Source organism: Anomaloglossus baeobatrachus, chromosome 3 (genome assembly GCF_048569485.1).
Source record: "Anomaloglossus baeobatrachus isolate aAnoBae1 chromosome 3, aAnoBae1.hap1, whole genome shotgun sequence".
In the NCBI taxonomy this organism is placed as follows: Eukaryota; Metazoa; Chordata; class Amphibia; order Anura; family Aromobatidae; genus Anomaloglossus; species Anomaloglossus baeobatrachus.
The window spans coordinates 377,027,233-377,052,610 of record NC_134355.1 but is presented as its reverse complement, the minus strand read 5'-3'; the positions used below and the strand labels follow the sequence as shown (position 1 = coordinate 377,052,610).

Below are 25,378 nucleotides of genomic sequence, written 5' to 3'. Positions count from 1 at the left end.
AGACACAGACAGACAGACACAGACAGACAGACACAGACAGACAGACACAGACAGACAGACACAGACAGACAGACACAGACAGACAGACACAGACAGACAGACACAGACAGACAGACACAGACAGACAGACACAGACAGACAGACACAGACAGACAGACACAGACAGACAGACACAGACAGACAGACACAGACAGACAGACACAGACAGACAGACACAGACAGACACAGACAGACACAGACAGACACAGACAGACAGACACAGACAGACAGACAGACAGACAGACAGACACAGACAGACAGACACAGACAGACAGACACAGACAGACAGACACAGACAGACAGACACAGACAGACAGACACAGACAGACAGACACAGACAGACAGACACAGACAGACAGACACAGACAGACAGACACAGACAGACACAGACAGACACAGACAGACACAGACAGACAGACACAGACAGACACAGACAGACACAGACAGACACAGACAGACAGACAGACACAGACAGACAGACACAGACAGACACAGACAGACACAGACAGACACAGACAGACAGACACAGACAGACACAGACAGACACAGACAGACACAGACAGACACAGACAGACAGACAGACACAGACAGACACAGACAGACACAGACAGACAGACAGACAGACACAGACAGACACAGACAGACACAGACACAGACACAGACAGACACAGACAGACACAGACAGACAGACACAGACAGACAGACACAGACAGACAGACACAGACAGACAGACACAGACAGACAGACACAGACAGACAGACACAGACAGACAGACACAGACAGACAGACACAGACAGACAGACACAGACAGACAGACACAGACAGACAGACACAGACAGACAGACAGACACAGACAGACAGACACAGACAGACACAGACAGACACAGACAGACAGACACAGACAGACACAGACAGACACAGACAGACACAGACAGACACAGACAGACACAGACAGACAGACAGACACAGACAGACAGACAGACACAGACAGACAGACACAGACAGACAGACACAGACAGACAGACACAGACAGACAGACACAGACAGACAGACACAGACAGACAGACAGACACAGACAGACAGACAGACACAGACAGACAGACACAGACAGACAGACAGACACAGACAGACAGACAGACACAGACAGACAGACACAGACAGACACAGACAGACAGACACAGACAGACAGACACAGACAGACAGACACAGACAGACAGACACAGACAGACAGACACAGACAGACAGACACAGACAGACAGACACAGACAGACAGACACAGACAGACAGACAGACACAGACAGACAGACACAGACAGACAGACAGACACAGACAGACAGAGACACAGACAGACAGACAGACACAGACACACAGACAGACAGACAGACACAGACAGACAGACAGACAGACAGACAGAGACACAGACAGACAGACAGACAGACAGACACAGACAGACAGACAGACAGAGACACAGACAGACAGACAGACACAGACACAGACAGACAGACAGACAGACAGACAGAGACACAGACAGACAGACAGACAGACAGACACAGACAGACAGACAGACAGACAGAGACACAGACAGACAGACAGACAGACAGACAGACACAGACAGACAGACAGACAGACACAGACAGACAGACACAGACAGACACAGACAGACAGACACAGACAGACACAGACAGACACAGACAGACACAGACAGACACAGACAGACAGACACAGACAGACACAGACAGACAGACAGACACAGACAGACAGACAGACACAGACAGACAGACACAGACAGACAGACACAGACAGACAGACACAGACAGACAGACACAGACAGACAGACACAGACAGACAGACAGACACAGACAGACAGACAGACACAGACAGACAGACACAGACAGACAGACAGACACAGACAGACAGACAGACACAGACAGACAGACACAGACAGACACAGACAGACAGACACAGACAGACAGACACAGACAGACAGACACAGACAGACAGACACAGACAGACAGACACAGACAGACAGACACAGACAGACAGACACAGACAGACAGACACAGACAGACAGACACAGACAGACAGACAGACACAGACAGACAGACACAGACAGACAGACAGACACAGACAGACAGAGACACAGACAGACAGACAGACACAGACACACAGACAGACAGACAGACACAGACAGACAGACAGACAGACAGACAGAGACACAGACAGACAGACAGACAGACAGACACAGACAGACAGACAGACAGACAGAGACACAGACAGACAGACAGACACAGACACAGACAGACAGACAGACAGACAGACAGAGACACAGACAGACAGACAGACAGACAGACACAGACAGACAGACAGACAGACAGAGACACAGACAGACAGACAGACAGACAGACAGACAGACACAGACAGACAGACAGACAGACACAGACAGACACAGACAGACAGACACAGACAGACAGACACAGACAGACACAGACAGACACAGACAGACACAGACAGACACAGACAGACACAGACAGACACAGACAGACACAGACAGACACAGACAGACACAGACAGACACAGACAGACACAGACAGACACAGACAGACACAGACAGACAGACAGACACAGACAGACAGACACAGACAGACAGACACAGACAGACAGACACAGACAGACAGACACAGACAGACACACAGACACACAGACAGACAGACAGACACAGACAGACAGACAGACAGACAGACAGAGACACAGACAGACAGACAGACAGACAGACACAGACAGACAGACAGACAGACAGAGACACAGACAGACAGACAGACAGACAGACACAGACAGACAGACAGACAGACAGACAGACAGACAGAGACACAGACAGACAGACAGACAGACAGACACAGACAGACAGACAGACAGACAGAGACACAGACAGACAGACAGACAGACAGACACAGACAGACAGACAGACAGACAGACAGACAGAGACACAGACAGACAGACAGACAGACAGACACAGACAGACAGACAGACAGACAGAGACACAGACAGACAGACAGACAGACAGACACAGACAGACAGACAGACAGACAGACAGACAGACAGACAGACAGACAGACAGACAGACACAGACAGACAGACAGACAGACAGAGACACAGACAGACAGACAGACAGACAGACACAGACAGACAGACAGACAGACAGACAGACAGACAGACAGACAGACACAGACAGACACAGACAGACACAGACAGACACAGACAGACACAGACAGACACAGACAGACACAGACAGACACAGACACAGACAGACAGACAGACACAGACAGACAGACACAGACACAGACAGACAGACACAGACAGACAGACACAGACAGACAGACACAGACAGACAGACACAGACAGACACAGACAGACAGACACAGACAGACAGACACAGACAGACAGACACAGACAGACAGACAGACACAGACAGACAGACAGACACAGACAGACAGACACAGACAGACAGACAGACAGACAGAGACACAGACAGACAGACAGACAGACAGACACAGACAGACAGACAGACAGACAGACAGACAGAGACACAGACAGACAGACAGACAGACAGACACAGACAGACAGACAGACAGACAGAGACACAGACAGACAGACAGACAGACAGACACAGACAGACAGACAGACAGACAGACAGACAGAGACACAGACAGACAGACAGACAGACAGACACAGACAGACAGACAGACAGACAGAGACACAGACAGACAGACAGACAGACAGACACAGACAGACAGACAGACAGACAGACAGACAGACAGACAGACAGACAGACAGACAGACACAGACAGACAGACAGACAGACAGAGACACAGACAGACAGACAGACAGACAGACACAGACAGACAGACAGACAGACAGACAGACAGACAGACAGACAGACACAGACAGACACAGACAGACACAGACAGACACAGACAGACACAGACAGACACAGACAGACACAGACAGACACAGACAGACACAGACACAGACAGACAGACAGACACAGACAGACAGACACAGACACAGACAGACAGACACAGACAGACAGACACAGACAGACAGACACAGACAGACAGACACAGACAGACACAGACAGACAGACACAGACAGACAGACACAGACAGACAGACACAGACAGACAGACAGACACAGACAGACAGACAGACACAGACAGACAGACACAGACAGACAGACACAGACAGACAGACACAGACAGACAGACACAGACAGACAGACACAGACAGACAGACACAGACAGACAGACACAGACAGACAGACACAGACAGACAGACACAGACAGACAGACACAGACAGACAGACACAGACAGACAGACACAGACAGACAGACACAGACAGACAGACACAGACAGACAGACAGACACAGACAGACACAGACAGACACAGACAGACACAGACAGACAGACAGACACAGACAGACAGACAGACAGACAGACACAGACAGACAGACAGACAGACAGACACAGACAGACAGACAGACAGACAGACACAGACAGACAGACAGACACAGACAGACAGACAGACACAGACAGAGACAGACAGACACAGACACAGACAGACACACACAGACAGACAGACACAGACAGACAGACACAGACAGACAGACAGACACAGACAGAGACAGACAGACACAGACACAGACAGACACACACAGACAGACACAGACAGACAGACACAGACAGACAGACACAGACAGACAGACAGACACAGACAGACAGACAGACACAGACAGACAGACACAGACAGACAGACACAGACAGACAGACACAGACAGACAGACACAGACAGACAGACACAGACAGACAGACACAGACAGACAGACACAGACAGACAGACACAGACAGACAGACACAGACAGACAGACACAGACAGACAGACACAGACAGACACAGACAGACACAGACAGACAGACACAGACAGACACAGACAGACAGACACAGACAGACAGACACAGACAGACAGACACAGACAGACAGACACAGACAGACAGACACAGACAGACAGACAGACACAGACAGACAGACAGACACAGACAGACAGACAGACACAGACAGACAGACAGACACAGACAGACAGACAGACACAGACAGACAGACAGACACAGACAGACAGACAGACACAGACAGACAGACAGACACAGACAGACAGACACAGACAGACAGACACAGACAGACACAGACAGACAGACACAGACAGACAGACACAGACAGACACAGACAGACAGACACAGACAGACAGACACAGACAGACAGACACAGACAGACAGACACAGACAGACAGACACAGACAGACAGACACAGACAGACAGACACAGACAGACACAGACAGACACAGACAGACACAGACAGACAGACACAGACAGACACAGACAGACACAGACAGACACAGACAGACACAGACAGACAGACAGACACAGACAGACAGACAGACACAGACAGACAGACACAGACAGACAGACACAGACAGACAGACACAGACAGACAGACACAGACAGACAGACACAGACAGACAGACAGACACAGACAGACAGACAGACACAGACAGACAGACACAGACAGACAGACAGACACAGACAGACAGACAGACACAGACAGACAGACAGACACAGACAGACAGACACAGACAGACACAGACAGACAGACACAGACAGACAGACACAGACAGACAGACACAGACAGACAGACACAGACAGACAGACACAGACAGACAGACACAGACAGACAGACACAGACAGACAGACACAGACAGACAGACACAGACAGACAGACAGACACAGACAGACAGACAGACACAGACAGACAGACACAGACAGACAGACAGACACAGACAGACACAGACAGACAGACACAGACAGACACAGACAGACACAGACAGACACAGACAGACACAGACAGACACAGACACAGACAGACACAGACAGACAGACACAGACAGACAGACACAGACAGACAGACACAGACAGACAGACACAGACAGACAGACAGACACAGACAGACAGACACAGACAGACAGACAGACACAGACAGACAGACAGACACAGACAGACAGACAGACACAGACAGACAGACAGACACAGACAGACAGACAGACACAGACAGACAGACACAGACAGACAGACAGACACAGACAGACAGACAGACACAGACAGACAGACAGACACAGACAGACAGACAGACACAGACAGACAGACAGACACAGACAGACAGACAGACACAGACAGACAGACAGACACAGACAGACAGACAGACACAGACAGACAGACAGACACAGACAGACAGACACAGACAGACAGACACAGACAGACACAGACAGACAGACACAGACAGACAGACACAGACAGACAGACACAGACAGACAGACACAGACAGACAGACACAGACAGACAGACACAGACAGACAGACACAGACAGACAGACACAGACAGACAGACACAGACAGACAGACACAGACAGACAGACACAGACAGACACAGACAGACACAGACAGACACAGACAGACACAGACAGACAGACACAGACAGACAGACACAGACAGACAGACACAGACAGACAGACACAGACAGACAGACACAGACAGACAGACACAGACAGACAGACACAGACAGACAGACACAGACAGACAGACACAGACAGACAGACAGACACAGACAGACAGACACAGACAGACAGACACAGACAGACAGACACAGACAGACAGACACAGACAGACAGACACAGACAGACAGACACAGACAGACAGACACAGACAGACAGACACAGACAGACAGACACAGACAGACAGACACAGACAGACAGACACAGACAGACACAGACAGACACAGACAGACAGACACAGACAGACACAGACAGACACAGACAGACAGACACAGACAGACAGACACAGACAGACAGACACAGACAGACACAGACAGACACAGACAGACACAGACAGACACAGACAGACACAGACAGACACAGACAGACACAGACAGACACAGACAGACACAGACAGACAGACACAGACAGACAGACACAGACAGACAGACACAGACAGACAGACACAGACAGACAGACACAGACAGACAGACACAGACAGACAGACACAGACAGACAGACACAGACAGACAGACACAGACAGACAGACACAGACAGACAGACACAGACAGACAGACACAGACAGACAGACAGACACAGACAGACAGACACAGACAGACACAGACAGACACAGACAGACAGACACAGACAGACACAGACAGACACAGACAGACACAGACAGACACAGACAGACACAGACAGACAGACAGACACAGACAGACAGACAGACACAGACAGACAGACACAGACAGACAGACACAGACAGACAGACACAGACAGACAGACACAGACAGACAGACACAGACAGACAGACAGACACAGACAGACAGACAGACACAGACAGACAGACACAGACAGACAGACAGACACAGACAGACAGACAGACACAGACAGACAGACACAGACAGACACAGACAGACAGACACAGACAGACAGACACAGACAGACAGACACAGACAGACAGACACAGACAGACAGACACAGACAGACAGACACAGACAGACAGACACAGACAGACAGACACAGACAGACAGACACAGACAGACAGACAGACACAGACAGACAGACACAGACAGACAGACAGACACAGACAGACAGAGACACAGACAGACAGACAGACACAGACACACAGACAGACAGACAGACACAGACAGACAGACAGACAGACAGACAGAGACACAGACAGACAGACAGACAGACAGACACAGACAGACAGACAGACAGACAGAGACACAGACAGACAGACAGACACAGACACAGACAGACAGACAGACAGACAGACAGAGACACAGACAGACAGACAGACAGACAGACACAGACAGACAGACAGACAGACAGAGACACAGACAGACAGACAGACAGACAGACAGACAGACACAGACAGACAGACAGACAGACACAGACAGACAGACACAGACAGACAGACACAGACAGACACAGACAGACAGACACAGACAGACACAGACAGACACAGACAGACACAGACAGACACAGACAGACACAGACAGACACAGACAGACACAGACAGACACAGACAGACAGACAGACACAGACAGACAGACACAGACAGACAGACACAGACAGACAGACACAGACAGACAGACACAGACAGACAGAGACACAGACAGACAGACAGACACAGACACACAGACACACAGACAGACAGACAGACACAGACAGACAGACAGACAGACAGACAGAGACACAGACAGACAGACAGACAGACAGACACAGACAGACAGACAGACAGACAGAGACACAGACAGACAGACAGACAGACAGACAGACACAGACAGACAGACAGACAGACAGACAGACAGAGACACAGACAGACAGACAGACAGACAGACACAGACAGACAGACAGACAGACAGAGACACAGACAGACAGACAGACAGACAGACACAGACAGACAGACAGACAGACAGACAGAGACACAGACAGACAGACAGACAGACAGACACAGACAGACAGACAGACAGACAGAGACACAGACAGACAGACAGACAGACACAGACAGACAGACAGACAGACAGACAGACAGACAGACAGACAGACAGACAGACAGACACAGACAGACACAGACAGACACAGACAGACACAGACAGACACAGACAGACACAGACAGACACAGACAGACACAGACAGACACAGACAGACACAGACAGACACAGACAGACACAGACACAGACAGACACAGACAGACACAGACAGACACAGACAGACACAGACAGACACAGACACAGACAGACACAGACAGACAGACACAGACAGACAGACACAGACACAGACAGACAGACAGTCTGTGTCTGTCTGTCTGTGTCTGTCTGTCTGTCTGTCTGTCTGTCTGTGTCTGTCTGTCTGTGTCTGTCTGTCTGTGTCTGTCTGTCTGTGTCTGTCTGTCTGTGTCTGTCTGTCTGTGTCTGTCTGTCTGTGTCTGTCTGTGTCTGTCTGTGTCTGTCTGTGTCTGTCTGTCTGTGTCTGTCTGTCTGTGTCTGTCTGTCTGTGTCTGTCTGTCTGTGTCTGTCTGTCTGTCTGTGTCTGTCTGTCTGTGTCTGTCTGTCTGTGTCTGTCTGTCTGTCTGTGTCTGTCTGTCTGTGTCTGTCTGTCTGTCTGTGTCTGTCTGTCTGTGTCTGTCTGTCTGTCTGTCTGTCTGTCTGTCTGTGTCTGTCTGTGTCTGTCTGTCTGTGTCTGTCTGTGTCTGTCTGTCTGTGTCTGTCTGTGTCTGTCTGTCTGTCTGTGTCTGTCTGTCTGTCTGTGTCTGTCTGTCTGTCTGTGTCTGTCTGTGTCTGTCTGTCTGTGTCTGTCTGTCTGTGTCTGTCTGTGTCTGTCTGTCTGTGTCTGTCTGTCTGTGTCTGTCTGTGTCTGTCTGTCTGTGTCTGTCTGTCTGTCTGTCTGTGTCTGTCTGTCTGTGTCTGTCTGTCTGTGTCTGTCTGTCTGTCTGTGTCTGTCTGTCTGTCTGTGTCTGTCTGTCTGTGTCTGTCTGTCTGTGTCTGTCTGTCTGTGTCTGTCTGTCTGTGTCTGTCTGTCTGTGTCTGTCTGTCTGTGTCTGTCTGTCTGTGTCTGTCTGTCTGTGTCTGTCTGTCTGTGTCTGTCTGTCTGTGTCTGTCTGTCTGTGTCTGTCTGTCTGTGTCTGTCTGTGTCTGTCTGTCTGTGTCTGTCTGTCTGTGTCTGTCTGTGTCTGTCTGTCTGTGTCTGTCTGTCTGTCTGTCTGTGTCTGTCTGTCTGTGTCTGTCTGTGTCTGTCTGTCTGTGTCTGTCTGTCTGTCTGTCTGTGTCTGTCTGTCTGTGTCTGTCTGTGTCTGTCTGTCTGTGTCTGTGTCTGTCTGTCTGTCTGTCTGTGTCTGTCTGTCTGTCTGTCTGTGTCTGTCTGTGTCTGTCTGTCTGTGTCTGTCTGTCTGTCTGTCTGTGTCTGTCTGTCTGTGTCTGTCTGTCTGTGTCTGTCTGTCTGTGTCTGTCTGTCTGTGTCTGTCTGTCTGTGTCTGTCTGTCTGTCTGTCTGTCTGTGTCTGTCTGTCTGTGTCTGTCTGTCTGTGTCTGTCTGTCTGTGTCTGTCTGTCTGTCTGTGTCTGTCTGTCTGTGTCTGTCTGTCTGTGTCTGTCTGTCTGTGTCTGTCTGTGTCTGTCTGTCTGTGTCTGTGTCTGTCTGTCTGTCTGTCTGTGTCTGTCTGTCTGTCTGTGTCTGTCTGTGTCTGTCTGTCTGTGTCTGTCTGTCTGTCTGTCTGTGTCTGTCTGTGTCTGTCTGTCTGTGTCTGTCTGTCTGTCTGTCTGTCTGTCTGTGTCTGTCTGTCTGTGTCTGTCTGTCTGTGTCTGTCTGTGTCTGTCTGTCTGTCTGTGTCTGTCTGTCTGTGTCTGTCTGTCTGTGTCTGTCTGTCTGTCTGTGTCTGTCTGTGTCTGTCTGTCTGTGTCTGTCTGTCTGTGTCTGTCTGTCTGTGTCTGTCTGTGTCTGTCTGTCTGTGTCTGTGTCTGTCTGTCTGTCTGTGTCTGTCTGTCTGTCTGTGTCTGTCTGTGTCTGTCTGTCTGTGTCTGTCTGTCTGTCTGTCTGTGTCTGTCTGTGTCTGTCTGTCTGTGTCTGTCTGTCTGTCTGTCTCTGTCTGTCTGTCTGTGTCTGTCTGTCTGTGTCTGTCTGTCTGTGTCTGTCTGTCTGTGTCTGTCTGTGTCTGTCTGTCTGTCTGTGTCTGTCTGTCTGTCTGTGTCTGTCTGTGTCTGTCTGTCTGTGTCTGTCTGTCTGTGTCTGTCTGTGTCTGTCTGTCTGTCTGTCTGTGTCTGTCTGTCTGTCTGTCTGTGTCTGTCTGTCTGTGTCTGTCTGTCTCTGTGTCTGTCTGTCTGTCTGTGTCTGTCTGTCTGTCTGTCTGTGTCTGTCTGTCTGTCTGTGTCTGTCTGTCTGTCTGTGTCTGTCTGTGTCTGTCTGTGTCTGTCTGTCTGTGTCTGTCTGTCTGTGTCTGTCTGTGTCTGTCTGTCTGTGTCTGTCTGTCTGTGTCTGTCTGTCTGTGTCTGTCTGTCTGTGTCTGTCTGTCTGTCTGTCTGTCTGTGTCTGTCTGTCTGTGTCTGTCTGTCTGTGTCTGTCTGTCTGTGTCTGTCTGTCTGTCTGTGTCTGTCTGTCTGTGTCTGTCTGTCTGTGTCTGTCTGTCTGTGTCTGTCTGTCTGTGTCTGTCTGTCTGTGTCTGTCTGTCTGTGTCTGTCTGTCTGTGTCTGTCTGTCTGTGTCTGTCTGTCTGTGTCTGTCTGTCTGTGTCTGTCTGTCTGTGTCTGTCTGTCTGTGTCTGTCTGTCTGTGTCTGTCTGTCTGTGTCTGTCTGTGTCTGTCTGTCTGTGTCTGTCTGTGTCTGTCTGTGTCTGTCTGTCTGTGTCTGTCTGTGTCTGTCTGTCTGTGTCTGTCTGTCTGTGTCTGTCTGTCTGTGTCTGTCTGTCTGTCTGTCTGTGTCTGTCTGTCTGTGTCTGTCTGTCTGTGTCTGTCTGTCTGTGTCTGTCTGTCTGTGTCTGTCTGTCTGTGTCTGTCTGTGTCTGTCTGTCTGTGTCTGTCTGTGTCTGTCTGTCTGTGTCTGTCTGTCTGTGTCTGTCTGTGTCTGTCTGTCTGTGTCTGTCTGTCTGTCTGTGTCTGTCTGTCTGTCTGTCTGTGTCTGTCTGTCTGTGTCTGTCTGTCTGTGTCTGTGTCTGTCTGTCTGTCTGTCTGTGTCTGTCTGTCTGTCTGTCTGTGTCTGTCTGTCTGTCTGTCTGTGTCTGTCTGTCTGTGTCTGTCTGTCTGTCTGTGTCTGTCTGTCTGTGTCTGTCTGTGTCTGTCTGTCTGTGTCTGTCTGTGTCTGTCTGTCTGTGTCTGTCTGTCTGTGTCTGTCTGTCTGTGTCTGTCTGTCTGTGTCTGTCTGTCTGTGTCTGTCTGTCGTGTCTGTCTGTCTGTGTCTGTCTGTCTGTGTCTGTCTGTGTCTGTCTGTGTCTGTCTGTGTCTGTCTGTCTGTGTCTGTCTGTCTGTGTCTGTCTGTCTGTGTCTGTCTGTCTGTGTCTGTCTGTCTGTGTCTGTCTGTCTGTGTCTGTCTGTCTGTGTCTGTCTGTCTGTGTCTGTCTGTCTGTGTCTGTCTGTGTCTGTGTCGTGTCTGTGTCTGTCTGTCTGTCTGTCTGTGTCTGTCTGTCTGTCTGTGTCTGTCTGTCTGTGTCTGTCTGTGTCTGTCTGTCTGTCTGTGTCTGTCTGTGTCTGTCTGTCTGTGTCTGTCTGTCTGTGTCTGTCTGTCTGTGTCTGTCTGTGTCTGTCTGTCTGTCTGTGTCTGTCTGTGTCTGTCTGTCTGTGTCTGTCTGTCTGTGTCTGTCTGTCTGTCTGTCTGTGTCTGTCTGTCTGTGTCTGTCTGTCTGTGTCTGTCTGTCTGTGTCTGTCTGTCTGTGTCTGTCTGTGTCTGTGTGTGTCTGTGTCTGTCTGTCTGTCTGTCTGTGTCTGTCTGTCTGTGTCTGTCTGTCTGTGTCTGTCTGTCTGTGTCTGTCTGTCTGTCTGTCTGTGTCTGTCCGTCTGTGTCTGTCTGTCTGTGTCTGTCTGTCTGTGTCTGTCTGTGTCTGTGTGTGTCTGTGTCTGTCTGTGTCTGTCTGTCTGTCTGTGTCTGTCTGTGTCTGTCTGTCTGTGTCTGTCTGTCTGTGTCTGTCTGTCTGTCTGTCTGTGTCTGTCTGTCTGTGTCTGTCTGTCTGTGTCTGTCTGTCTGTGTCTGTCTGTCTGTGTCTGTCTGTGTCTGTGTGTGTCTGTGTCTGTCTGTCTGTCTGTCTGTGTCTGTCTGTCTGTGTCTGTCTGTGTCTGTCTGTCTGTCTGTGTCTGTCTGTGTCTGTCTGTCTGTGTCTGTCTGTCTGTGTCTGTCTGTCTGTGTCTGTCTGTGTCTGTCTGTCTGTCTGTGTCTGTCTGTCTGTCTGTGTCTGTCTGTGTCTGTCTGTCTGTGTCTGTCTGTCTGTGTCTGTCTGTCTGTCTGTCTGTGTCTGTCTGTCTGTCTGTCTGTGTCTGTCTGTCTGTCTGTGTCTGTCTGTCTGTGTCTGTCTGTCTGTCTGTGTCTGTCTGTCTGTCTGTCTGTCTGTCTGTCTGTGTCTGTCTGTCTGTCTGTCTGTGTCTGTCTGTCTGTGTCTGTCTGTCTGTGTCTGTCTGTGTCTGTCTGTCTGTGTCTGTCTGTCTGTGTCTGTCTGTCTGTGTCTGTCTGTGTCTGTCTGTCTGTCTGTGTCTGTCTGTCTGTCTGTGTCTGTCTGTCTGTCTGTCTGTGTCTGTCTGTCTGTGTCTGTCTGTCTGTCTGTCTGTCTGTCTGTCTGTCTGTGTCTGTCTGTCTGTCTGTGTCTGTCTGTCTGTGTCTGTCTGTCCGTGTCTGTCTGTCTGTCTGTCTGTCTGTCTGTCTGTCTGTGTCTGTCTGTCTGTCTGTGTCTGTCTGTCTGTCTGTGTCTGTCTGTGTCTGTCTGTCTGTGTCTGTCTGTGTCTGTCTGTCTGTGTCTGTCTGTCTGTCTGTCTGTGTCTGTCTGTCTGTCTGTCTGTGTCTGTCTGTCTGTGTCTGTCTGTCTGTGTCTGTCTGTCTGTGTCTGTCTGTGTCTGTCTGTCTGTGTCTGTCTGTCTGTCTGTCTGTGTCTGTCTGTCTGTGTCTGTCTGTGTCTGTCTGTCTGTGTCTGTCTGTCTGTGTCTGTCTGTCTGTGTCTGTCTGTCTGTGTCTGTCTGTCTGTGTCTGTCTGTCTGTCTGTGTCTGTCTGTCTGTGTCTGTCTGTCTGTGTCTGTCTGTCTGTGTCTGTCTGTCTGTCTGTGTCTGTCTGTCTGTCTGTCTGTGTCTGTCTGTCTGTGTCTGTCTGTCTGTGTCTGTCTCTGTGTCTGTCTGTCTGTCTGTGTCTGTCTGTGTCTGTCTGTCTGTGTCTGTCTGTCTGTCTGTCTGTGTCTGTCTGTCTGTCTGTCTGTGTCTGTCTGTCTGTGTCTGTCTGTCTGTGTCTGTCTGTCTGTGTCTGTCTGTGTCTGTCTGTCTGTGTCTGTCTGTCTGTGTCTGTCTGTCTGTCTGTCTGTGTCTGTCTGTCTGTGTCTGTCTGTGTCTGTCTGTGTCTGTCTGTCTGTGTCTGTCTGTCTGTGTCTGTCTGTCTGTGTCTGTCTGTCTGTGTCTGTCTGTCTGTCTGTGTCTGTCTGTGTCTGTCTGTCTGTGTCTGTCTGTCTGTCTGTGTCTGTCTGTCTGTCTGTCTGTGTCTGTCTGTCTGTGTCTGTCTCTGTGTCTGTCTGTCTGTCTGTGTCTGTCTGTGTCTGTCTGTCTGTGTCTCTGTCTGTGTCTGTCTGTCTGTCTGTCTGTGTCTGTCTGTCTGTCTGTCTGTCTGTCTGTCTGTCTGTGTCTGTCTGTCTGTGTCTGTCTGTCTGTGTCTGTCTCTGTCTGTCTCTGTCTGTGTCTGTCTGTCTGTGTCTGTCTGTCTGTCTGTCTGTCTGTCTGTCTGTCTGTCTGTCTGTCTGTCTGTCTGTGTCTGTCTGTCTGTCTGTCTGTCTGTCTGTGTCTGTCTGTGTCTGTCTGTCTGTGTCTGTCTGTCTGTGTCTGTCTGTCTGTGTCTGTCTGTCTGTGTCTGTCTGTCTGTGTCTGTCTGTCTGTCTGTCTGTGTCTGTGTCTGTCTGTCTGTGTCTGTCTGTCTGTGTCTGTCTGTCTGTGTCTGTCTGTCTGTGTCTGTCTGTCTGTGTCTGTCTGTCTGTGTCTGTCTGTCTGTGTCTGTCTGTCTGTGTCTGTCTGTCTGTGTCTGTCTGTCTGTGTCTGTCTGTCTGTGTCTGTCTGTCTGTGTCTGTCTGTGTCTGTCTGTCTGTCTGTGTCTGTCTGTCTGTCTGTGTCTGTCTGTCTGTCTGTGTGTCTGTCTGTGTCTGTCTGTCTGTGTCTGTCTGTCTGTGTGTCTGTCTGTGTCTGTCTGTGTCTGTCTGTCTGTGTCTGTCTGTGTCTGTCTGTGTCTGTCTGTGTCTGTCTGTCTGTGTCTGTCTGTGTCTGTCTGTGTCTGTCTGTCTGTGTGTCTGTCTGTGTCTGTCTGTCTGTCTGTCTGTGTGTCTGTCTGTGTCTGTCTGTGTCTGTCTGTCTGTGTCTGTCTGTGTCTGTCTGTGTCTGTCTGTGTCTGTCTGTGTCTGTCTGTGTCTGTCTGTGTCTGTCTGTGTCTGTCTGTCTGTGTCTGTCTGTCTGTGTCTGTCTGTCTGTGTCTGTCTGTCTGTGTCTGTCTGTCTGTGTCTGTCTGTGTCTGTCTGTGTCTGTCTGTGTCTGTCTGTGTCTGTCTGTGTCTGTCTGTGTCTGTCTGTGTCTGTCTGTGTCTGTCTGTGTCTGTCTGTGTCTGTCTGTCTTGCTCCAAAATTGTGTCCTTACGGTGACACAAAGCTGATTGGCCGCTCGCCCAGGCTCCGCTCCCCACACGGATTGGCCTCTCGCCCCGGCACCCTGCACGCATTGGCAACTCGGTCACGCCCCGCCCCCCTCACGCAATGCACGCTCGCTCTGGCCCCGCCCCTCGCACGCATTCCCCGAACAGACACTGAGCCACGACTCCCAGGTGAGTACTGTACCCCCGGGAGCCCACATCAGCGTACGCCGCCAACCCAGCCGACACATACCCTCGCATTGCTGGGGTTGCCGCCGTATGCTGGTGTGGGCTCCCGTGCGAGCGGGGGACGGGATACGCTGGTAACCATGGTAGCATAGTTACCAGCGCATCAAGGTCCTGCAGCGGCGAAACATACACACGCACACACATAACACACACACATCAGATCACACTCACTCTCACACACACATCACATCGCATCCACACACTCACAACATCCTGGGATATCGCTTGCTTCTCGGCGGCGATACTGTGGTGTGACCTTCCAGGACCTGCTGGAGGATCACATGGCCAGAAGCATGTGGTATCTCCGGATGTTGTGAGTGTGAGCGCGTATGTGCGATATCGTCAGTATGTGTGTGAGTGTATGCGATCGGATGTGTGTGAGTGTGTTCTGATGTGTGAGTGTGTTCTGATGTGTGAGTGTGTGAGTGTATGCGATCGGATCTGTGAGTGTCGGCAGAGGAGCACGGTGTGCTGGGGGAGGCTGGGAGGAGAGAGGCTGATCCTGTGGAAGGCTGGGAGTGGGGAGGCTGATGCTGGGGGAGGCTGGGAGGAGAGAGGCTGATGCTGGGGGAGGCTGGGGTAGGCTGATGCTGGGGTAGGCTGATGCTGGGAGGGAGTAGGCTGATGCTGGGGTAGGCTGATGCTGGGGGAGGCTGGGAGGGTGTAGGCTGATGCTGGGGGAGGCTGAGAGGAGAGAGGCTGATGCTGGGGGAGGCTGGGAGGAGAGAGGCTGATGCTGGGGGAGGCTGATGCTGGGGTAGGCTGGGAGGAGGGAGGCTGGGAGTAGAGAGGCTGATCCTGGGGAAGGCTGGGAGGTGGAGGCTGATGCTGGGGGAGGCTGGGAGGAGAGAGGCTGATGCTGGAGGAGGCTGGGAGGAGAGAGGCTGATGCTGGGGGAGGCTGGGAGGCGATAGGCTGATGCTGGGGGAGGCTGGGAGGAGGGCGGCTGGGAGGGGGGAGGCTGAGAGAAGAGAGGCTGATGCTAGGCGAGGCTGATGCTGGGAGGAGAGAGACTGATGCTGGGGACAGAGAGGCTGATGCTGGGGACAGAGAGGCTGATGCTGGGGACAGAGAGGCTGATGCTGGGGACAGAGAGGCTGATGCTGGGGACAGAGAGGCTGATGCTGGGGACAGAGAGGCTGATGCTGGGAGGAGGAGAGAGGCTGATGCTGGGAGGAGGAGAGAGGCTGATGCTGGGAGGAGGAGAGAGGCTGATGCTGGGAGGAGGAGAGAGGCTGATGCTGGGAGGAGGAGAGAGGCTGATGCTGGGAGGAGGAGAGAGGCTGATGCTGGGAGGAGGAGAGAGGCTGATGCTGGGAGGAGGAGAGAGGCTGATGCTGGGAGGAGGAGAGAGGCTGATGCTGGGAGGAGGAGAGAGGCTGATGCTGGGAGGAGGAGAGAGGCTGATGCTGGGAGGAGGAGAGAGGCTGATGCTGGGAGGAGGAGAGAGGCTGATGCTGGGAGGAGGAGAGAGGCTGATGCTGGGAGGAGGAGAGAGGCTGATGCTGGGAGGAGGAGAGAGGCTGATGCTGGGAGGAGGAGAGAGGCTGATGCTGGGAGGAGGAGAGAGGCTGATGCTGGGAGGAGGAGAGAGGCTGATGCTGGGAGGAGGAGAGAGGCTGATGCTGGGAGGAGGAGAGAGGCTGATGCTGGGAGGAGGAGAGAGGCTGATGCTGGGAGGAGGAGAGAGGCTGATGCTGGGAGGAGGAGAGAGGCTGATGCTGGGAGGAGGAGAGAGGCTGATGCTGGGAGGAGGAGAGAGGCTGATGCTGGGAGGAGGAGAGAGGCTGATGCTGGGAGCAGGAGAGAGGCTGATGCTGGGAGCAGGAGAGAGGCTGATGCTGGGAGGAGGAGAGAGGCTGATGCTGGGAGGAGGAGAGAGGCTGATGCTGGGAGGAGGAGAGAGGCTGATGCTGGGAGGAGGAGAGAGGCTGATGCTGGGAGGAGGAGAGAGGCTGATGCTGGGAGGAGGAGAGAGGCTGATGCTGGGAGGAGGAGAGAGGCTGATGCTGGGGGCAGAGAGGCTGATGCTGGGGGCAGAGAGGCTGATGCTGGGGGCAGAGAGGCTGATGCTGGTGCAGCATGGGGGATGGAGCACGATGGGGGGGTGCGCAGCATGGGGGATGAAGCAAGATGGGGGAGTGCGCAGCATGGGGGATGGAGCACGTTTGGGAGTGCGCAGCATGGCGGATGGAGCACGTTTGGGAGTGCGCAGCATGGCGGATGGAGCACGTTTGGGAGTGCGCAGCATGGCGGATGGAGCACGTTTGGGAGTGCGCAGCATGGCGGATGGAGCACGTTTGGGAGTGCGCAGCATGGCGGATGGAGCACGTTTGGGAGTGCGCAGCATGGCGGATGGAGCACGATGGGAGGTGCACACCTCCCCCCAACACACACACACTGGGAACCACAAACACCGCCCTACACAGACACCCACACACACAGACAACGCTGCACACACACAACACCCAACACACAAACACCGCGGCATACATAAATATACGCACATACCACGCAACACACACACATTGCACAAAACATACCTCCCCCCAAAACACACCACACCCACACAAACCGCGCAACACACAACGCTACAGACACACAGCGCTCCACAAACAACGCAACACACATACAACAACGCTCTCACCCCCCGCCACACCCAGACAACACCCAGAACATGTACAGCGCCCTACACAAACACTTGGTAACTACACACAACATACCCGATGCGTAGAATCTGGCCACCTTCTAGTTAATAATAATAATGGACACATGGGTGCAGATTGGTTTTGTAACAAACCATGCACCACAGTGTTCATTACATCTCCTGGACAAAGTTGTATTTGTTCAAAGCAAACTGTTAAAGTGGTTGTCCACTACTCGGACAACCCCCTTCTCCATCCCTACTTTTCCCCCTTGTAAAATAACAGTTCACTCGCCTCCGGTGCATGTGCCATTCAAGCTGTGTCGGCACTACCTCTACCAGGGCTCACGTGATAACATTGCAAGCTGAGCTGACTGCTTAATTCAGCAGTAAAGCAGGGGCTGACACATTGCTTGTGAAGTGCTGTGATCTGCATTTCAAAAGCAAAGGGTTTAGGTAATCAATCACTGATGTGGACAGCTGAAAATCGCATAACAAACACAGTGCTAGGCCTGTACTGGCCATCTGGCAATTGCCAGATGGACTGGTACCTACCTTGGGCCGCTCTGACATGTGCCATCCCCAATATTTTCAGAAGCACAGGGTGGAGAAGGGAGAGGGCGTGCGAAGTGCTGGATCACAGGCCACTGCAATGCATGATGAAACTTGTAGTAATAGAACACAGTAAGCCTGGGGAGAGGAAGGGATGGATGTAAACATCAGAGCTGCTGCTGGCAGACACCAAGTGATGCTATCTGCATGATAAAATGTTTATATTACTATAATAAGAGTATGTATGCATTTAGTGGAACATAATAGCATGACTGATGAATTAAAAAATGAAATAGGTTAGGATAGTGGATAACTGTAAAAACTAAAAGCTGTGCTGTGATTGGTTGCTACAAGTCTAGTCTTGCTGTTGCAGACATGTAAATAGTTATTAATATTTCTTTGTCGCTCCATTGGGAGACCCAGACAATTGGGGTGTATAGCTTCTGCCTCCGGAGGCCACACAAAGTATTACACTTTAAAAAGTGTAACCCCTCCCCTCTGCCTATACACCCTCCCGTGGATCACGGGCTCCTCAGTTTTATGCTTTGTGTGGAAGGAGGCACACATCCACTCATGCATTCTCCACTTAGTTATGTCGGTTGGAAGAAAAGAGGGCCCCCGGCATGTTCCCTTCTCACCCCACTACGTCGGCGGTGTTGTTAAGGTTGAAGTACCCATTGCGGGTACAGGCTGGAGCCACATGCCGTCTCCTTCACCATCCCTTAAGCGGCTCTGGGAGAAGTGGGATCCTAAGCGGTCATCCATTTACTGGGACCGTGCTCCATACGCAGCCCCTGTGGGAACCTGCCGGACTGGAGCCTCTTCAACCTCAGGGACCGGGCCCTGCAACTCAAAGGTACTCTGTGTCCCCATTGGGGACTGTGCAGGGAGCGCACCTTCTTCCCGGAAGCCGCGGCGGCTGCTGAATTCAGGAGGCCGGTGGACTTCCGCGCCGACCGTGCCTGCTTGTCGGGTGCGGTCTCAAATTTATTCCCCGGCTTCATCGCGACCTAGTCGCAAAAATCCCGCCCCCGGGCCTGCCTGTCAGGGGTAAGGGCGGGATTACCGACCTGACGTCGGATGTGAGGGCTGGAGCATCCTGCATGTTTCCTCCCCCCTCACTGATCACTGTGGGGACCCCAGATTCCCGCACTTTGCCGGCGCCGCCCACGGCTCCACTCCTCCCCTGAGAGCTCCGGCAGCCATTTTTTGGCATTCTGCCGGTGGAGGATTCTCAGTGAACAGCTCTGCAGCTCCGGGGGATCCAAGGCAGGGAATCTGGAGGACACACTCCGCTCGTTAGCGGTCGGTAAGCCACACCGGTCACCCGGTGCTGGTCCCCCTAGGGTGCCGGATTAGATACGTATATATCTATATCTGTTCGGTGGGCTGTATACCCTTTTCCCATATACCCTCAGTGATCACTCTCCTAGGAGACAAGAGCATGTCGTCCACAAGGAGCAAAGCTGCTAAGGCACAGGGTTTTTTTGCGGCCTGTACCTCTTGTGGGGCTATGTTACCTGCGGGTTCCACCTACCCTCACTGTGAGCAATGCTCGACGCCTGTTTCGCTTGCTCAGCCGGAGCCTCGGACACTGGTGGGCCCCTCGGCTCATGTAGACCCCCCTGCTCCCCCTGACCAGGCTGCAGGGACAGAGTTCGCCTCTTTTGCTGAGAAACTCTGAGTCACTTTCTCAATCCATTGCACAGTCTATGGACAAATGGTCTTCTAAGCTGCTAGAGGCTTTGCAGTCCAGACCGGACCTTTCACAGGCCCCGGCCCCTGTTGGCTCGTCACCTCCAGGCCCCTCTCGGTCCGCGCCACAGCGCGCTCATAGGTTGGCCCCTCGGTCTCAGGCGGAAGACTCCTGCCCGGACCGTAGTCCTAGACCGGCTAAGCAGCCTCGCTGGGACTCTTCCCCGATTTCCTCTCGCTGCTCGGGATCCCAGCTTGAGGACTCTCTGGAGGACGAGGCGGACGTCGCAGCTCAGGGCTCTGACCCTGACGTCGCCCTTAACCTTGATACACCTGAGGGGGACGCCTTAGTAAATGATCTTATCTCGTCCATCAACCAGGTGTTAGATCTCTCTCCCCCGCCTCCTCCTGTAGAGGAGCCGGCGTCTCAGCAGGAGAAACACCAGTTTCGGTTCCCCAAACGTACACGCAATACGTTTTTTGATCACTCTAACTTCAGGGACGCTGTCCAGAAGCCCAGAGCGGTCCCGGACAAGCGCTTTACTAAGCGCCTCACTGACACGCGTTACCCCTTCCCATCTGAAGTCGTTAAGGGTTGGGCTCACTGTCCCAAGGTGGATCCTCCAGTCTCAAGATTGGCGGCTAGATCCGTGGTGTCGGTTGCAGATGGCTCATCGCTAAAGGATGCCACTGACAGACAGATTGAGCTCCTGGTGAAGTCCATCTATGAGGCCACGGGCGCGTCTTTTGCCCCGGCCTTTGCAGCCGTGTGGGCACTCCAAGCTATCTCGGCTTGTCTGACTGAGATTAATGCTGTCACACGTAATTCTGCTCCGCAAGTTGCGTCTTTGACCTCTCAGGCGTCAGCCTTTTCATCCTACGCCATGAACGCCGTCCTGGACTTTGCTAGCCGTACAGCTGTAGCATCCGCTAACTCTGTGGCAGTCCGCAGGGCCATGTGGCTGCGCGAATGGAAGGCAGATTCGGCTTCCAAGAGGTTCTTAACCGGTTTACCGTTTTCTGGCGACCGTTTGTTTGGCGAACGATTGGATGAGATTATTAAGGAATCCAAAGGAAAGGATTCCTCCTTACCCCAGGCCAAACCTAAGAGACCTCAACAGAGAAAGGTTCAATCGAGATTTCGGTCCCCTTCAGGAACGTGGTCGCGGATTTTACTCCAACTTGTTCGTGGTGCCAAAAAAAGGACGGGTGATTCCGTCCCGTTCTGGACCTCAAGCTACTCAATAGACATGTGAGAACCAAACGGTTCCGGATGGAATCTCTCCGCTCGGTCATCGCCTCAATGTCACAAGGAGACTTCCTAGCATCGATCGACATCAAGGATGCTTATCTCCCATGTACCGATCGCACCCGAGCATCAACGTTTCCTGCGTTTCGCCATCGGGGACGAACACCTCCAGTTCGTGGCATTGCCTTTCGGCTTGGCGACAGCACCACGGGTTTTCACCAAAGTCATGGCATCCGTTGTGGCGGTCCTGCATTCTCAGGGCCACTCGGTGATTCCCTACTTGGACGATCTCCTAGTAAGGGCCCCGTCTCGGGTGGCGTGTCAACAAAGTCTATCTGTCGCTCTGGCGACTCTCCAGCAGTTCGGGTGGATCATCAACTTCCCGAAATCCAAGTTGACACAGACCCAATCACTGACGTACCTTGGGATGGAGTTTCATACCCAGCAAGCGTTAGTCAAGCTTCCGAGCGACAAACAGCTTTCTCTGCAGGCAGGGGTGCAATCCCTCCTTCGGAGTCAGTCACACCCCTTAAGGCGCCTCATGGACTTCCTGGGGAAGATGGTGGCAGCTATAGAGGCAGTCCCGTTCGTGCAATTCCATCTTCGGCCACTCCAATGGGACATTCTCCGCAAATGGGACAGGAGTTCGGCTTCCCTCGACAGGAACGTCTCCCTTTCCCTTGCAACCAAGAAGTCACTTCAGTGGTGGCTTCTTCCCAACACTCTGTCGCAGGGAAAATCCTTCCTACCCCCAACCTGGGCTGTGGTCACCACGGACGCGAGCCTGTCAGGGTGGGGAGCGGTTTTTCTCCACCACAGGGCTCAGGGAACCTGGACTCCGATAGTCATCCCTTCAGATCAATATTCTGGAGATAAGGGCAGTGTATCTAGCCCTATTGGCTTTTCATCGGTGGCTGGAGGGCAGGCAGATCCGTATCCAGTCGGACAACGCCACTGCCGTCGCATACATCAACCACCAAGGCGGCACTCGCAGTCGTCAAGCCTTCCAGGAAGTCCGACGGATTCTGCAGTGGGTGGAAGCCACAGCTTCCACCATCTCCGCAGTTCACATCCCGGGCGTAGAAAACTGGGAAGCAGATTTTCTCAGTCGTCAGGGCATGGACGCGGGGGAATGGTCTCTGCACCCAGACGTGTTTCGAGAGATCTGTCGCCGCTGGGGAACGCCGGACGTCGATCTCATGGCGTCACGGCACAACAACAAAGTCCCGGCATTCATGGCACGGTCTCAGGATCACAGAGCTCTGGCGGCGGACGCGTTAGTTCAGGATTGGTCGCAGTTTCGACTGCCTTATGTGTTTCCTCCTCTGGCGATGCTGCCCAGAGTGTTACGCAAGATCAGGTCCGACTGCCGTCGCGCCATTCTCGTCGCTCCAGACTGGCCGAGGCGGTCGTGGTACCCGGATCTGTGGCATCTCACGGTGGGTCAACCGTGGGCGCTTCCAGACCGCCCAGACTTGCTGTCACAAGGCCCGTTTTTCCATCTGAATTCTGTGGCCCTCAACCTGACTGTGTGGCCATTGAGTCCTGGCTCCTAGCGTCTTTAGGGTTATTTCAGGATGTCATTTCCACCATGAGACAGGCCAGGAAGCCTACGTCCGCCAAGATCTATTATAGGTCTTGGCAAATCTTCCTATCCTGGTGCGCTAATAACGGTTTTACTCCATGGCCGTTTGCCTTACCCACTTTTCTTTCATTCCTTCAATCCGGAATGGACAAGGGTTTGTCACTTGGCTCTCTCAAGGGCCAAGTATCGGCGCTTGCCGTGTTTTTTCAAAAGCGCCTAGCCAGGCTTCCGCAGGTCCGCACGTTCCTGCAGGGAGTTTGCCACATAGTCCCACCTTACAAGCGTCCGCTGGAACCCTGGGATCTTAACAGGGTGCTAACTGCTCTTCAGAAACCACCTTTCTAGCCGCTGCGGGATGTCTCTCTATCACGTCTATCACGGATCTTGTGAGAGCACTCCGGCTCTACGTGTCTCGCACGGCGCCCCTGCGTCGTTCAGATGCGCTCTTTGTCCTTGTCGCTGGCCAGCGTAAGGGCTCGCAGGCTTCCAAGTCAACCTTGGCTCGGTGGATCAAGGAACCGATTCTCGAAGCCTACCGTTCTTCTGGACTTCCGCTTCCTTCAGGGCTGAAAGCCCATTCTACCAGAGCCGTGGGTGCGTCCTGGGCATTGCGGCACCGGGCTACGGCTCAGCAGGTGTGTCAGGCAGCTACGTGGTCTAGTCTGCACACTTTCACGAAACACTATCAAGTGCATACCTATGCTTCGGCAGACGCCAGTCTAGGTAGGCGAGTCCTTCAGGCGGCGGTTGCCCACCTATAAGAGGGGGCCATTTTTTTCGGCTCTTTTTATTGAGGTATTTTTTTACCCACCCAGGGACTGCTCTTGGACGTCCCAATTGTCTGGGTCTCCCAATGGAGCGACAAAGAAGAAGGGAATTTTGTTTACTTACCGTAAATTCCTTTTCTTCTAGCTCCTATTGGGAGACCCAGCACCCGCCCCTGTACCCTTCGGGCTGGTTGTTTTTTTGTGTACACATGTTGTTCATGTTGAATTGTTCTTTTGGTTCATGGGTTGCAGTTCTCCGAACATCCTTCGGATTGCATTTACCCTAGACCAATTTATAAGTTTTTTCCTTCCTGCTTTTGCACCAAAACTAAGGAGCCCGTGATCCACGGGAGGGTGTATAGGCAGAGGGGAGGGTTTACACTTTTTAAAGTGTAATACTTTGTGTGGCCTCCGGAGGCAGAAGCTATACACCCAATTGTCTGGGTCTCCCAATAGGAGCTAGAAGAAAAGGAATTTACGGTAAGTAAACAAAATTCCCTTCTTTATTTTTGTCTTTAGTTAAATTGTAATCATATTACAATATACTATTATTACTTCAGGTTTCATTTAACTTTTTTTTATTTTCTTTCTATTTTAAGACAACCAAATAACGTTATGCGTGTGCCAGTTCTGCCTTCGTTATCAAAGCCGAAGTATAATGACAATGAAGATCACGCTGCTGGGAATAAGGTTGGATACTTTTTTTTTTTTTTTTGGTGTGCGTGTGTTTTCTTTTACAGACCTATAACCTTAAGGAGAACTTATCATCAGGATTTTATACCATAAGCTACTGGCATGTATGTAAACGCTGCATTACAGCACCACTTCAGCATTTTTTTTTTTTATCGGCTTTGAAGTGACGTTTTAAATGCAAGTCCTCTGCTCCCTTTCATTTACTCACCTTTCAGCATATATATTGTGTTTTGTGCCCCTAATTTCTGACTGGAAGTCAGAAGTTAAATGCAACTCTGGGAGGCAGAACGAGGCTCACATAGAGTTGTCATTGATTTATGACGACCAGCATGCTGCATGAAACACTGGAGCTGCTGGCAGTTCACAAATCACAGGAGACTGACCAGAGTAAAGCTCTAAAAAGATGCAGGGGTGGCAGGTGAGTATATGAAGGGGCTGGGGACTTACAGGTTAGTTTATTAAGGGGCTGGGGACTTACAGGTTAGTGTATG

General features: G+C 51.9%; 1 protein-coding gene across 2 annotated transcripts in view; it reads left to right on the top strand.

Annotated features, from left to right (window-relative positions):
- Positions 1-25,378, top strand: part of TTK (TTK protein kinase) — a 305,010-nt gene that overhangs the window by 119,014 nt on the left and 160,618 nt on the right. For both annotated transcript variants that reach the window (XM_075340172.1, XM_075340171.1), the window contains exon 9: positions 24,794-24,884. In XM_075340172.1, coding sequence (XP_075196287.1) covers positions 24,794-24,884 — 91 coding nt within the window. The remainder of the gene's footprint in view (positions 1-24,793; positions 24,885-25,378) is intronic.